This window comes from Ascaphus truei, chromosome 7 (genome assembly GCF_040206685.1).
Source record: "Ascaphus truei isolate aAscTru1 chromosome 7, aAscTru1.hap1, whole genome shotgun sequence".
Taxonomy (NCBI): Eukaryota; Metazoa; Chordata; class Amphibia; order Anura; family Ascaphidae; genus Ascaphus; species Ascaphus truei.
The window spans coordinates 62852175-62868074 of NC_134489.1; the positions used below are offsets into that span (position 1 = coordinate 62852175).

Genomic DNA, 15900 nt, shown 5'->3' on the forward strand with positions numbered 1-15900 from the left:
CACCCCCCTCCCTCCGCCCCACCCCACCTTCCACCGCTCACCCCTCCTTGCACCGCTATCTGCTCACCGCCCCCCCCTTCCATCTTTCTCCGCTCAGCCTATAGTGCCTCTCTCCTCCCATTGGTCAGAGCACGGTCATGTGACCCGGCTCTGCGCTCAAAAATCAAATTGAAGTATCTCCCAAGGCACCAAGCTTAGGTGAACTTATGTGCCCGCGGGGACATGAGCATTAATATTGCACGAAATAAACTTGGTGGCAACCGCCGCACGCTCAGCGCTAGCGTGGACACAGCCAAAGTCGCGCTTCCCCGAAGGCATTTTAAATAAATGCCGGGATCGTGTGAGGCCTCTGTTACTTTTTAACTTACCTTGGCTCCAACGACACGTCTCCACAGCAACCAGCACGTCATTTGACCCTGGAGCTGTGCAGGGGGTGAGCGCGAGCCGGAGGGGAGAGGAGAAAGGGGGGCGTATGAAGGTAAGTTTGCGCACCCCTGTACTAGTAGTTCGTAAAAAAGCGCCATACAACCGTTTGTGTGGAAAATCGTTCAGACCCGGCTCACCATGTTGGCATCACCGTCGTGACGTCACTCCCAGGCAGGTGCGTACAGCAAATGTTTTTTTTTCATATTATGTTGAAGTTAACATTTTGTGCAAGAGACAATTACATTGTTTATGTTTTGTATATTTCTAGACACTTTTGTATTGTTACCCGATTATACGGTACTCAATTGTACACATTTATCAATTAAACAAACCATACCAGTTTCCATTGATTTCACCTTCTCCCTTCTCTCCGTCTTGTCATTAACCGGTTTCTTCAAAACAATAGAAAAAAATTTGCATAAAGATGTTATGAATAAGCATAACACGACCTACAGTATTCAAAAAATGTATGCGAAACGGGTTAAGAGAAGCATTTATCATAAAGAATACAGAAACACAAAATGTATAATTATATATGCTAAAAAGGTGTCTTCCAGTAGCCTAATCCTAAAGTCATCTGGGCAGCAAGACTCTGGACATTTAAAAAATATTTGGTACAGTCTTGTAAATATCCACATATATTGGACTACTGTTGTACTAGCACTGACAGTTGTGTTATATCTCCACTCTAGTTAGTAAACATGCTGAGCTGAGACTTGGCAGGGATTTGATTTCCTCTGGCTGCTTCTTTTTGTTTAATGCACCAGTCTTCAACAGGAGTTTGCCACGACAGAACACCCCTTCCACATTTATTGTCTGATGAGGAGTGGGTGGTATAAGGGCAAAGAAAAAATGTAACTGAAAAACACTTCCCAATTCAAAGGCCACTGAGAAATATAATTTGTAATGAATTTCTAAGAAAATTAAAGCAACCAAGTCTTTGCTATTAGTATTGATAGATTTCTTGATGTACATTAAACAGTTACATTCTTCACCAAAGGCTGTTTTCTGGTTGGCTACTTGGTACTGCACCTTTAAATAAATTTATGCCATGAATTCAATTTATTCAGTCTGCTGCTGGCAAATTTGTGGTAAGATATGTAAATTAGTTTTGTTGAAACCTGCAGGAAGTTTACGAATTCTAGAGTCGCTAGGGTAGTCTGGCATAGACATTTTTTTTCTTGTCATGGAACAAGCAGCTCAATATTAGTTTACAGCAGGCCTGCACAACATGCGGCCCGCCTGGCCTTTCTGTGCGGCCCGCGATGACTCCGGCCGGGCGCAAGTTAATTAAATAAATAAAAATAAAAAAAGTTTAAAAAAATAGTTTTAAAAAATGGCGGCGATTCATCCCCACCCTCCTCCCTTCCTCCCTCCCCCCCTCCGGGTTTTGCGGTGCATGGGGGAGCAGCAGCATGAGGTAGATGCGGCAGCCGTGAGTATTTTTTTTTTCTCCAATAGCTGGATGCCGGGGAGGTCAGAGCATGCCGGGGAGGGGCTTTGTACCGGTGAAAACGGGCTGGTGGGGGGGGGGTTGGTGTGAAAAACGGGCTTTGTGAAAAACGGGCTGGTGGGGGTGTGTGTGTGAAAAACGGGCTGGTGGGGGGTGGGTGTGAAAAACGGGCTGGTGGGGGGGTGGGTGTGAAAAACGGGCTGGTGGGGGGGTGGGTGTGAAAAACGGGCTGGTGGGGGGGTGGGTGTGAAAAACGGGCTGGTGGGGGGGTGGGCTGCTGACATGTGAGGGGGGGCTGCTGCTGACATGTGAGGGGCAGGGTGGGAGAGAGTGATGTGAGTTGCATGGGGAGAGAGAGTGTCATATTGAGGGGAGGGGGAGAGTGTGTCATATAGAGGGGAGGGGGAGAGTGTGTCATATAGAGGGGAGGGGGAGAGAGTGTCATATTGAGGGGAGGGAGAGTATGTGTCATTGAGGGGAGGGGGAGAGCGTCGTAATGAGGGGAGGGAGAGAGAGAGAGGGTCATATTGAGGGGAGAGAGAGTGTCTTATTGAGGGGAGGGAGAGAGTGTGTCATATTGAGGGGAGGGGGAGAGTCATATTGAGGGGAGGGGGAAAGAGTGTCATATTGAGGGGAGGGGGAGTGTGTCATATAGAGGGGAGGGAGAGAGTGTGTCATATAGAGGGGAGGGGGAGAGTGTGTCATATAGAGAGGAGGGGGAGAGTGTGTCATATTGAGGGGAGGGGGAGAGAGTGTCATTGAGGGGAGGGGGAGAGAGTGTCATATTGAGGGGAGGGGGAGTGTGTGTCATATTGAGGTGAGGGGGAGAGAGTGTCATATTGAGGGGAGGGGGAGAGAGTTTCATATTGAGGGGAGGGGGAGAGAGTGTCATATTGAGGGGACGGGAAGAGCGTCGTATTGAGGGGAGGGCGAGAGCGTGTCATTTAGGGAAGGGGGAGAGCGTCTTATTGAGGGGAGGGGGAGAGAGTGTCATATTGAGGGGAGGGGGAGAGAGTGTCATATTGAGGGGAGGGGGAGAGAGTGTCATATTGAGGGGAGGGGGAAAGAGTTTCATATTGAGGGGAGGGGAAGAGTGTCATATTGAGGGGAGGGCGAAAGCGTGTCATTTAGGGGAGGGGGAGAGCGTGTCATTTAGGGGAGGGAGAGAAAGAGGGTCATATTGAAGGGAGGGAGAGAGTGTGTCATTGAGGGGAGGGAGAGAGAGTGTCATATTGAGGGGAGGGCGAGAGCGTGTCATTTGGGGAGGGGGAGAGCGTCGTATTGAGGGGAGGGAGAGAGAGAGGGTCATATTGAAGGGAGGGAGAGAGAGAGTGTCATATTGAGGGGAGGGAGAGAGAGTGTCATATTGAGGGGAGGGAGAGAGAGTGTCATATTGAGGGGAGGGAGAGAGTGTCATATTGAGGGGAGGGAGAGAGAGTGTCATTGAGGAGAGGGAGAGAGAGTCATATTGAGGGGAGGGGGAGAGAGTCATATTGAGGGGAGGGGGAGAGAGTCATATTGAGGGGAGGGGGAGAGTGTGTCATATTGAGGGGAGGGGGAGAGAGTGTAATTTAGGGGAGGGGGAGAGAGTGTCATATTGAGGGAAGAGAGACATGGGGGGATGCTGACTTGTGGGGGGGGTGCTGACATGGAATGGGCTGGGGGGATGTGGAGGGGTGTATTGTGTGTTTGATGTGGAGGGGGGTATTGTGTGTTTGATGTGGAGGGGGGTATTGTGTAGGTGAGGGGGAGAGATGGGGGTATGAGAGATAGATGGGGAGTATCGTAAAGGTTGATAGTGAGGGGTTCTTGGGGAGATATGAGGAGGATGATGATGATGAGAGGTGCTGGAGGAGAGATGATAATGATGATTTAACCCGTGCGGCCCAAATTTTTTTTCCTTGGAGCAGTTCGGCCCTTCTCACTTTACGAGTTGGGCAGGCCTGGTTTACAGGCTGCCTCTACTATTTTTTCCCCCCCCCACCCCCAGGGAATGTCAGGGCTGGGTTTCTCTGCTACAGTGGTTATAAAGTTGGCTACAGCTGTACCATATGTTTCTAATGATAATTATTGATTTAATTGCAATGCTTATTTTACAGTCCCGACATGTTGGCAACCCAACACCAGCAAGTTGAAAGGCTCAAAGACTCAACATTCAGATGATGTTTCTACTTGTAGTACTCTTACTTCAGTAGATTTCCTGGAATTACTCAATTGCTCCTCTTCTCTCTCGACCATTGTGTCTGTAGCACTCATCTGTTGACTGCAGGGAAGGACTGAGTTTGCAAGCCTAACAATAACAGGGAAAAGAAAGGCCGAGTCACCCAGTTAGAACAGTTACAAAGTACTGTCGATGAGGTTTAAAAGAAAAGGAAAAACAAAGAAAGGTTATTAAACTCTGTTTCAATGTAATCGTCTGTGATATTCCTTCTATATTTTGAATTATATTGATCCAGAAAATGGCAAGAAATGTAAACGATCCTAATTTTGATCACCTTTCCTCAAAAATCAGACCTTCCATTCTATTTCTTAATTTTGGGTCTCTTATCTTACTCCTTCCAGTTTCCGAATGTGTTTTTTTTTTTATGGATATAGTAGATGCCCAAATCTGTACTCCATATTCAAGGTGTCATTTTAGTAAGGATTTAAAATGATGCTCTTTTCTCTTCCATCTGTACCCTGTTTTAGGCATATTCTATTAGCCATTGTAGCTACTGTACTGCCTGTAACTGCGCACTATTGCTAAAATAATTTCGACAAGCAGTCCTAAATCTTCCCCATAAAGGAGTGACCACATATTATTCCATTCAGTTTGTAGCTACTGTAGCAATCTTATTCTTGCTTCCCACATGCATACTATTGTATTAAACATAATCTGACATTTATCTGCCGACACTTCCAGTCTTTTAGGGAAATTACATAATGCATCCTACTATGTTACTTAATTTAGTGCCGTCAGTAAAGATGGAGACTTTGCTCTCTTATGCCTACCTTGTGGTTATGAACATGTACATTAGGGTTAGTAAGCCTTTAAACCACCTTAAAGCAATTAATAAACATACTTGAAAAGTGATGAAACTGTAAGAGCGAGATTTTCACTGATTACTAATTTAATTGATTTACTTAAATTATAATAAATAATTTTGTTTGGAAGGGGGAAAAACAGCGAGAGGAGGGGAGGGAACAGGGGAAGATATCAGCAGAAGGAGAGAGAGATGGATCACCACAGACAGCGAGAGTATGAGATGGTACATGGGGTACTAGGAGGAGTTATAGAGAGCGGTTAGATGACAATAGACTAGGTGCTTCAGCCCCTAAAAGGGGTCACCACTGCTATAGAGGCTTTATTGTCCTCTCTGGTGAGATGTTGGAATATACTGCACCAACATTAACACTGAATCCTACGGAAACTCTGATGTTCTGAGTTACAGTGGAATATGTTGTATTAACTGGGGGAACACGAACACTACATCCACAGTTGCACCTGCTTGTTTAGGTGGCGTTCGGTTGTGTTTAGCTCTGTAATATATTCAATCTTAGTTGGGACGTTATTATAAAAATTAATCATCAAAGTGAGAGTACCCCCTTTAGAATGGTGCACACACATGGCTTATTACTGAACATCTAAAACATAACTTTAAAGCAGCAAAACATGTGTAATCTTATGGGTTTAAAAATAATAATAATAATCAGTTCTGAATAACCGGTTAGATAATAGGGACTGTTTTTTTTAATTCAACTCTTAATGGTCATTTTTAATGAGTACATCCTTATTTCTATACTGTACCAGGTTTTAGCCCACCTCCCAAGCAGTGCAAGGTCTTTGCAACACTTTCCTGTGTGTGATAATTTTTTGCCAATGTTCCCAGCAGTTTAAGCTGTAAACGATAACCGTAGATAATGTTACCTTAGTAATATCAGGATACATTGTAGCTGCTGAGCTACACGGACTGAAGGATTGATTGAAACTGCGTTATGTTATGCACACAATCAGGATTTTTACAGATTTATAACAATAACACCAAATGATTGCCAGTTTAGGCAGGAATGTAGGATTATATATGGTCACATGCTTTAAATATTAAAATAGAAGGGGGGGGGTGTTGTATTGCTGCTTTAAAAAGTTATTACAAATATTGTGTAGAGACCTCTTCAACATAATGCTGTACCTGCTGTTCTTTTGGCAACGGGAAAGAAATCTGGCAGAAATACTTAAACGGGAATTCAGGAACAAATCTTCGTCACTGTCCTCAGAAGGCTTTACATCTTTCAACGAGTTATCAAATTTCTCTGCATTTAATACATTAGATAACAATTAAAGATAAAATACTTATTTAATTTACTTGTAGAAGAGAACATGGAACAATTATTGTTTCTGGAACAACGTGTAACTACTAGTTTAAGAGACATAACACGTAAAGCACAGTATGATGTGGAAGGCAAGAGAGTAGATTATAGTATACGTCCATGCGTTTGTGAACAAAAACATTTTGATTTGCCATTATATCCATCTGTGGTTCACAGTCTTTTTTGTGACCCCCGGTGAGAAAATATTTGTTTTGCAAACCCCTAACTAATATACCGTATTGCCTACTCAGACTATTGCTAACAAAACAGTTTGACCAATACTAGCCATTTAGTGTCCTGTGCTCGTGGAGGAAAGCATGCTTAAGGCCCCAAATGGTTCCGGTGTGTGCAGATATGGGTGGTGTGGCAGTCAATGACTGCCAGAGCTTCCAAAGTCACCCCACAACGTAAAGCACTGTGAGGAGCGACTTTGTTGCTGTTATGGACTGCTATACCTTACTAAATTCAATCCTCCCACAGGCTCAGGAACACACTATGCTGCCTGGGATCCATCATTCGCCATTTTGGCTAATCCCTTGGAGACACCTGCTAACCCCTTGGAGCAGGCCTGCACAACTCCAGTCCTCGAGGGCCGCAAACAGGCCAGGTTTTCAGGATATTCCTACTTCTGCACAGCTGGATTAATTAGTGGCTCAGTATGACTGAGCCACTAATTGAACCAGTTGTGCTGAAGTAGGGAAATCCTGAAAACCTGGCCTGTTTGCAGCCCTCGAGGACCGGAGTTGTGCAGGCCTGCCTTGGAGACACCTTCCAAGCCCCTGTTTGGGAATCACTGGCATAAAAATTCCTGTTTACGTATCATTGTTAATTACAGATTAATTAAGTGAAAATGTTCTCGGTTTATAATGCAATTTCTGACCAGAGCCAGAGTTAAAATATACTGTAAATATTGTAAATCAGGAACTTGATTAACTTCTTTTCCAAAACTCGATCTAATCAGTTTTACATCGAATTTCCTCTGTGGCGTCTATTCAAGTCTCATGGATAAAAAAACAAATGTGTGATAGAAAAACAGCACCAAATTTAAGGGACTCCCATTAAAAGCAATTGGTGATTGTCCGTTGATAAAGCTGGTGCCGTTCTTTTGCCCCAGTTTTGCAGCCAGGAGACTTTAGTGAACAGACAACTTTGGTTATGTTTTTAAACTTAAGCAATATTTTACATTTCTGCATTGCATCATTGTCACTCTGATTGCCAGCATCTGTAAATATCTACCATATCACACTAAACAGAGGTAAACTTCTGTAAATATCTACTATACCACACTAAACAGAGGTAAACTTCTGTAAATATCTACTATACCACACTAAACAGAGGTAAACTTCTGTAAATATCTACTATACCACACTAAACAGAGGTATAACAACCTCACCTTCAGTAAAAGAATCAATTAATGTGTCAAAATGTTTCATCAAGAATCCCTCTTGCTCAGGTGTTTGTGACAGAGAGGAAGTCTGCAAATTGTTTCTATCCAAATCAGCAGATTCTGCTTCAGAACCGCATTCTGATGTTCGTGAATCTTCATCTACAAAAAGGATTAAACAGCTATAAAACAGCAGTTAAAAAGCTAAGGGGAAACATTATTTCCCAAAAAGTATATTGTAAACAAATTACTCCCTTAAAAAAAACAACTCCAAAAGAAACCACACATTTAGTTTCAATTTCATTAGTGACAATTCAGGTTTTCCTTTCACACAGATTTATTGCAACAATACCCCACACAAGTGACATTGAAGCAGTAGCATGGGGCTTCGTGCAGCTGGAGTGACCCACAAAATGCATATGGGCTGTAACCTTTACCTGTCAGGAAGGAATTTTTCCCATTATGAGATATCATTGGATGATATGTCACTGGGGTTTTTTGTTTGCCTTCCTCTGGAAGCATGTACAGATATAGGATAAAGTATCTGTTCTCTAAATTTCGTATAGGTTGAACTTGATTGCCGCATGTCTTTTTTAAACCTCATCTACCAACTGTCATTTTGTTTTTGGAGTGATGGACTTTTTATCTGACTGAGCATAACCCAATATTGATACCACTCGCTACCTATATTTCATTTACCTGTTCTTATAATCTGGGTTCCGAGTAAACGAACAGACCGTATAATTGAGCCACAAACAGATGCAGCAAGGGTACATAACATCACATCCTACTATTAACACAGAATTTCAGTTTGTAAAAGATAACATTTAACAAAATCTAACCCTCAATTTTTTTAATTACATTTTAAAAAAAATTTTTTTTTTTAACTAATTTACTGCCTTGAGGGGCCAGTAACAAATTGTAGAGGAATGCGTTGCTGGCCCCTGGCAGTGAAAGGGTTAAACATGATTACATTTATTTCGGAAAGCCAATTACATGTGTGCTACAAAATGTTTGTTATTGTGAGCCAAGATGGACTGTACAAGAACTTAGTTGCATAACCTAAAGTTAGAGTGCATTAGACATACCCTGTATTTCATGTTGACGATCCAGTTGAGGCTTGTGTGTCTAGCATGTCACACCAGTATTATGCCTTAGGCCTCGGCCATGTTCCCTGCTTGCTGGCGGAAGCGCGCTAACGCCCGCTCTCGCTCAGCACTGAGCCCCTACAGCCGCAATTAGAGCGGCTTTAGTAGGGGCTCACCTATGCTTCCGCAAGCGCGCGGAAGCGTAGGTCTTAGGGGAATTTAAAATTCCCCCGCTTGCGGGCGCGACAGGCCGGTCATGTGAGCGGTTCGCCCAATGAGGGCGAACCAGCTCCGTGACGACACTGGCCCGCCCCCGGCCCGTGACGTGCCCGCCCCCTGACGGCGTGTGCGGTAAGCAACCGCAAGGCCAGGGAAAGCACCCGAGGCCTTAAGCTTGTATTCGCTCTATACAACTCTCTACATCTGTGGTGTTCCACGTTTTTTGCTTAAGGATCCCTGTAACAATATTGTGAAATTCTGCGGAACTCCAACCGCATCCGAGATCAGATGCATTGCAAGGAACCTCATCCCTCCCTAATAGCGCGTCCGAGATCAGATGCATTGCAAGGAACCTCATCCCTCCCTAATAGTGCGTCCCAGATCGGATGCATTGTAAGGAACCCCAACCCTCCCTAATAGTGCGTCCGAGATCCGATGCATTGTAAGGAACCCCAACCCTCCCTAATAGTGCATCCGAGATCAGATGCATTGTAAGGAACCCCATCTCTCCCTAATAGCGCCTCCGAGATCAGATGCATTGTAAGGAACCCCATCCCTCCCTAATAGTGCGTCCGAGATCAGATGCATTGTAAGGAACCCCAACCCTCCCTAATAGCGCGTCTGAGATCAGATGCATTGTAAGGATCCCCATCCCTCCCTAATAGTGCGTCCGAGATCAGATGCATTGTAAGGAACCCCAACCCTCTCTAATAGCGCGTCTGAGATCAGATGCATTTGGTAAATTCCTCTGCATTTGGTACAATTTTGAAACATAAAAATTGCACGGAACCCGAGGGTTCCTAGGATACCCGATTGAAAAAGATTGCTCTACATTATTACCTCCATCTTGTGAGCTTGACAGGAAGTTGTTTATATTGGCATCGCCCATCTCAAAACCATCCTGAAATCTATGATGTTCTTCCACAGAAAAATCACTTAAAAATAATAAAAAAAGCAAGGACAGACAGTGCATTATACAATTCAATATTACTACACTACATTTGTCAACAAGAAAATCCTATGAACAAATGCAACAATATCTCATGTCTCCAGTTATTGAGGTTTGTGCAATGAATATTTTATTACTTGAAGCTCCAGTAAAAGTATTAATCCCATGAAAAGAGAATTGCGTATATTATTCAGGTTTGACACTGCAAATTGTACTGATAATGACTATTATCTGATAAGCATATTCAATGCAGATTGTAGAGAGTTGTACATAAATTAAAATTAGTGTACATAGTTTTCAAAACCTCATAGGTTTCTTCAAGTGTAGTGTTACAGGAAGCCTGTGAGGTTTCAAAAGCTGTTAGTCCACTAAAAGGTATCACTACCTACATTGAATCTGCTTTTAATCCTGAACCAAATATGGCTACTACAACTTGTAACTACTATCTGTTAACAAAATGATAGAAATTGTATCTAAATGTTTTCCAAAGCCGTACTGATCACTTAATTTAGATTTTTTTAAATGAAGATTTAGGTCTGCTTGCATTTTCCAAAGTGGTTTTTATTTTTTAAGCTGATGTGTTTATATAATATATATATATGGGTTCCATGTAAAAAATGGATTTCAGGCGAAAGGTGACAATGTGCTCATTTGCATGTAATTTCCCAGAATCCCTTGCTACAGTGGAAGCACTGTATTCTAGGTGATAATGGTGAATGACAGGGTTGCAGACCTGTCCGGTGGAGGGTTTTTGTCACTTTTTTTACTCACCATAACTTAACTCAGTATTATGGTTTAGCCTATCCCATAGCCTCTCTTGCATTCCCAGTAAAATCAACCCCACACTGATGAGACCCATCAAGGTCGAAACAGCTGTCTGTGGGTGGTTTTCTGGGTATGCACCTTAACCCTGGCTGTGCTCAAAGCTGTGACCATGCAGCAAGCTTAAGCCTATAGGGAACCATGTTAAAAATGGTTATTGAGGCAAAAAGTGACATTGTGTGCTCATTTGCATGTCATTTCCCAGAATCCCTTGCTGCAGTGGAAGTGCTGTGTGCTGGGTGATAATGGGGAAAGGCGGGGTTGCAGACCTGCCTTAGACATGCAGATGAGCATACAGCTATATTTGCATATTTGCTTTCCTGTGGAGGGTTTTTGTCACTTTTTTTACTCACCATAACTTAACTCAGTAATATATATATATATATATATATATAACTACTCAGGACTAGAAAAGCTGAAATCCTAAGCTATCTTTTGCTAACCTTTTCTATGTATGCAGCTTTGCACCTATCTTTACTTTACTTGTACTATGAGGAGTGTTAATAGTATAGATGTAGCCACTTCACAGAAGGGCACATAAAGGAGCAATCCATGGCGGGATACAATTAAATACAGAATTGAACCAGGGGGGCTCCGGAGCTGAACCCCCTTAATTTCAGCTCTTGGGGACCCCCTGCTTCCAGATACTTGCCTCCAAAAGGGATGCCGGTATCGCCAGCAGTTTTCTATCATTTAAAGCTCCCGCGTCACATGGGCCAATGGGAAGCCACACCGGGTGATGTCACGGCTTCCTATTGTCCTGCAGAGCCCGGAAGCTTTGACAAAGCAGCCATAATGTGAACCCTGGATTAGCTATAAGGCAATAAGGTTTAACAATAATAATGGTATTATTAGTGTTGTACTGAGTCCTGACGATTGCCAGGTACCAGGTAAATGGGCCAATTTGCAGGCCGGGTACCCGGCCGGGGTAGCATTGGCTTACCTGTAGCCGATGGCGGAGGGTGAGGAAGACCGCTGTGGAGGGTGAGGAGGACCTTGTTCAGCCGGCGGGAGCAGCGGAACATAGCACACAGCTGATGTAAGTGGGAGCCGGGGGTCCATGTTACCGGAGCAGGAGCGTTCCTATTTGACAGCCAGGGAGGAGCTGGCTGTCCAATAGCAACACTCCTGCTCCGGTCACATGGTTCCCCGGCTCGGACCAGAATCAGCTGTGTGCTGTGTTCTGCTGCTCTGGTCGGCTGAACAAGGACATCTGCTGCTGTCACCACCACCAGGACGAATGGATGTGGTAGGGAGCGGGAAACCATATAAAAAGAAGAGAAGGGAAAAAATAGTACAGCACTGTATGGCAAAATATGTAGCTTATGAGCAATAATCTGCACACATTATACTCACATGCAGACAGTGAGTTAGATCATGTCACACAAAGTGTATAGGAACAGTGGTCCCACGTGGAGGAACCTCTGGGGACCAGGTGGAAGGATAGGGTGCAAATAGAACAGTGAAAATCAGGCAGTGAGAAACTGGGAGGTACAGGTAAGATACAATCTCACCGCTCCTTCCTCTCCAGAGATAGCAAGTAGTAGGAAACAGGGTTCCAACAATCGATGTTCAGCTGTGGAGAATCACTGTAGAAGTGATAGTGTCTTGAGTAATAAAACAATTCTTAGAAGAACCACTTTGAATCCACTCTCGAGCATATGAAATTCCAGTGTGTCTATTGCTATCTCCTAAAATGTGGGGGACCTGTGGTATTAAATACGGGTCAGGTATGAATGCCTGACCCCATGATATATGCCACAGTAATGAACAGTAATGAACGTCTCCCTGGAGAATGACACAAATATAGTATAAACACCCAAACGTAACTGAAGGAGTGGGGTACTCACAGTTGAGAAGTGGTGGGTCCGTCAGCGTGCATCACGTAAATGTAAATAGCAGGAAGATTTCCACGATGGAACGAAGCGGAGCACAGCAGCGAAGTACGGGGGCTAGACACCGGTGAGTATGAGGTTAAAAATCCTTTAATCCATGGTAGACATCATGGTATGGGATGAGTAATCTCTAACGCGTTTCGGGCCGCCGCCCTTTGACAAAGGGCGACGGCCCGAAACGCGTTAGAGATTGAGAGAGGAAGGAGCGGTGAGATTGTATCTTACCTGTACCTCCCAGTTTCTCACTGCCTGATTTTCACTGTTCTATTTGCACCCTATCCTTCCAGAGGTTCCTCCACGTGGGACCACTGTTCCTGTACACTATGTGTGACATGCTCTAACTCACTGTCTGCATGTGAGTATAATGTGTGCAGATTATTGCTCATAAGCTACATATTTTGCCAAAAACTGCTGTACTATTTTTTCCCTTCTCTTCTTTTTATATGGTTTCCCGCTCCCTACTTCAAGGGAAACGAAGACTTTCCTTTTTTTCCTAGGTTGAGTGGGTATACTGCATATATTCATCCTGTCATCTGCATTTTTGTGGGTAACTTCATTCATTTATTTAGTATTCTTGGTTACCAGTACTATTTTCTCCTGTTCACTGTGTTAGTATCTACACTTGAGCGCCAGTCCTGGTTACTTTTTAACCACCACCAGGACGTCTGCTGCTGCTGCTGCTCCAACGATGTCGCCGCGGTCCTCCTCACCCTCCACCGCCGGCTGCAGGTAAGTGTTGAATTCTTTTTCAGCTGCTCTGAAATTACCCGACACTGATTCCAACCCGGTGCCGGTCCCAGCCCCCTGTGGCTGGGTCCGGGTAGCTGAAAAAGCGCCGGGTACCGGGTAATTTCCGGGAACTCGGTACATCACAAGGTATTAGATTATTTCCTAGATGAGCTTATTACCGGCTCAGTTAAAAAAAATAAAAAAGCATATTCGTAAACACGCGATAAGACACTCAGGAGTAATAATCAGATAAGATCTTAAAGAGACGTTGCTTTAAGTGGAGGAATCATTAGCTTCTTGAAACCCCAATTATTACATTATTATTTTATGTACGGTACATCATTGGTCAGAATAAAGTAAAACTAACCTTTCCTCTGGGTGGGATATCTGCAGAGCAGAAGGATAGATGATACCCCCGTTTGGTTGTGAAGAGTCAGAATTCCCCTCAGAATCTTCTAAAACAGTGGACCTCTCGTCCATAAAGGTCCTACTGAATAGATATTCATGATTCAGATCCTCGGTCTACAAGGAATTCAATGTTAGAAAGGTTTGTGAATAAAAGAAAAGCAGATGAAATAGCCAAAACCTGCATGGCCTGTTTTGTTTTGGATGCCTACATTACTTTAACCATAGTGTTTGTGATTCTTCTGTCACCATGGTAGCAGTACATTATCCCCTTCCCTGCCAGTGGGTAGTACAGTGTCCATGTCCGTTTCTCCTCGCCTTTGGCGGTTGAATGGAGTGTACTCTAGTACAGGGGTGCAAAACTGGGGGCGTGAGACTTTCTTGGGGATGGGGGGAGGCGCGACAGTTATAGAGGCCCAGCGTTTCCTCAAAGACATTTTAATTAAATGCCGGGGAGCGCGCGAGGCCTCTGTAACGTACTTACGTTGGCTTCGGGCGACGCATCACCATGGCAACGTGCATCAAATGACTCCGTGAGGTCACGTGACATCACATGACCCCACTGTGTCAATTGACGCTGGTTCCTAGGTAAGGGGGGTACGAGCACTGGGGCTGAGCAGGCAGGGGGGCGCAGCGCATAAAGTTTGCGCACCCCTGCTCTAGTTTATAGACGTTTCAGATTAGTGGCTAGGAATCTAGTCTGTACATGGATGGAACGGACAATTTTTATTTTCCCCTGCGTGTACAGATTTTAACCCTTCGAGCGAAAGAACATCAGAAGCAACTGGTTGCCACCAGTCTTCCAGATTTCAACCACGTGATCTTGGTCTAGCAATCATGTGGTCGCGAACAGACCCCTGAAGGGATAAAGTGCTAATAAGTCCTTAGCAATTTGAATGCAAACAAAAAACATTTGAACTTGTTTGTTAGTATCGTCCCAGAGAATTGGGATGCGATACAGGGATCTTGCTACTCGTCAGATAATATAAAAGAAAAAGAAGTTATGAGGATCCTGAGACCAACAGGTCTCTTCTGTCTTTTGGGGAAACGGTATGAAATATTACAAACTGGTGGATTAAACTTTGAAATTGCCTAATTTTGACTCCATCAATTTATCAAAAAGGCTGTACTCCAGTTTTGCTATGTTTGCGTACATGAGCATTATGTGTAGTGGTTATAGGGTTAGGGAAGTAAATGTTGCTACATATTTTGCAGCCAACTGTACCATCATCTTACATTTAGACTGTAAACTCGTCTGGACAGGGACCCTTTTCCCAAATGCTTTTTTATGTTTAAAGGGCTTATATTAATTTTGTGGCATCTATAACCGCAGAAGTGCTACGTACATGGATGACCCTATGCAAATAAAGCTATGCATGGACTTGATGAGCTCAATCTCCATAATTAAAATGGACAGTCCCTCCTAGGACCAAGGTGTACTAACGGCAGTGACCCGTTTACATCTGGGTGATTGATGCCCTTTTTTTTTTTTTAAACAAAATCTAACACTCATCATTTTTGTTTAATAATATCAAGTTAATTTGTAAACAGCGAGCTGGGGCTTGGAAAGGATTTGGATATACTCTGGTTGCTACCTTACTGTGTGTCTAATATCAGTGTTAAACAAGACCTTGTAGAGGCAGAGCCTCTCTTTCTTGTCCTCCTCAAAGCTTTATTGTCTCTTTGATTAGGACATGATGGGCCCAAGGGTATTTAAGCCAACTATGTGTGGTTGCACACCTTTAAGATGTTACTAACCGCCAAAAGATGTTCCAAATTCTTAGGTTCAACATCTTCTAGTGCTGTTTGGTCATGCAGAAAACTGTTCTCAGCTGTTCCAGGATATGGAGTCCAAGCAGAACGCCGATCTTGTGTCTCCAAAATGTTCCTCATTAAATTGTTTGTGTCACACTGTGCCCAGCGCCCACGCGGCTGATAATTATGTCTTGAATTGACCTGAAGACCCGTTTCTCGGTCTCCATCCTGTTAGAAGGAAAATGAAGTAGAGATGTATTTTGCATTTTTTGCCACATTCCTATACCTAGCAGATTTTAAATAGTCACAGCTGCAGGCTTTTCCACAATGCACCATTGGGGGAAAGAATAGGAGACTTTAGCTTTCTTTACTATACAAATGAATGGGCAATATGGTGCTATACGGCTCATTACCTTATAGTAAATCTA

At 43.7% G+C, this 15900-nt stretch overlaps 1 protein-coding gene across 3 annotated transcripts in view; it reads right to left on the bottom strand.

The window, feature by feature from the left end:
• WDR62 (WD repeat domain 62) overlaps positions 1-15900 on the bottom strand; it is a 74348-nt gene that overhangs the window by 5760 nt on the left and 52688 nt on the right. For all 3 annotated transcript variants that reach the window (XR_012802664.1, XM_075608726.1, XM_075608725.1), the window contains 7 exons: positions 15476-15700; positions 13680-13834; positions 9758-9852; positions 7620-7772; positions 6049-6169; positions 4067-4169; positions 764-818 (listed from right to left, as the gene is read on the bottom strand). Coding sequence is in view for 2 of the 3 variants with exons in the window: in XM_075608726.1 (XP_075464841.1) it covers positions 764-818; positions 4067-4169; positions 6049-6169; positions 7620-7772; positions 9758-9852; positions 13680-13834; positions 15476-15700 (907 nt within the window). In the remaining variant the exon portion in view is untranslated. The remainder of the gene's footprint in view (positions 1-763; positions 819-4066; positions 4170-6048; positions 6170-7619; positions 7773-9757; positions 9853-13679; positions 13835-15475; positions 15701-15900) is intronic.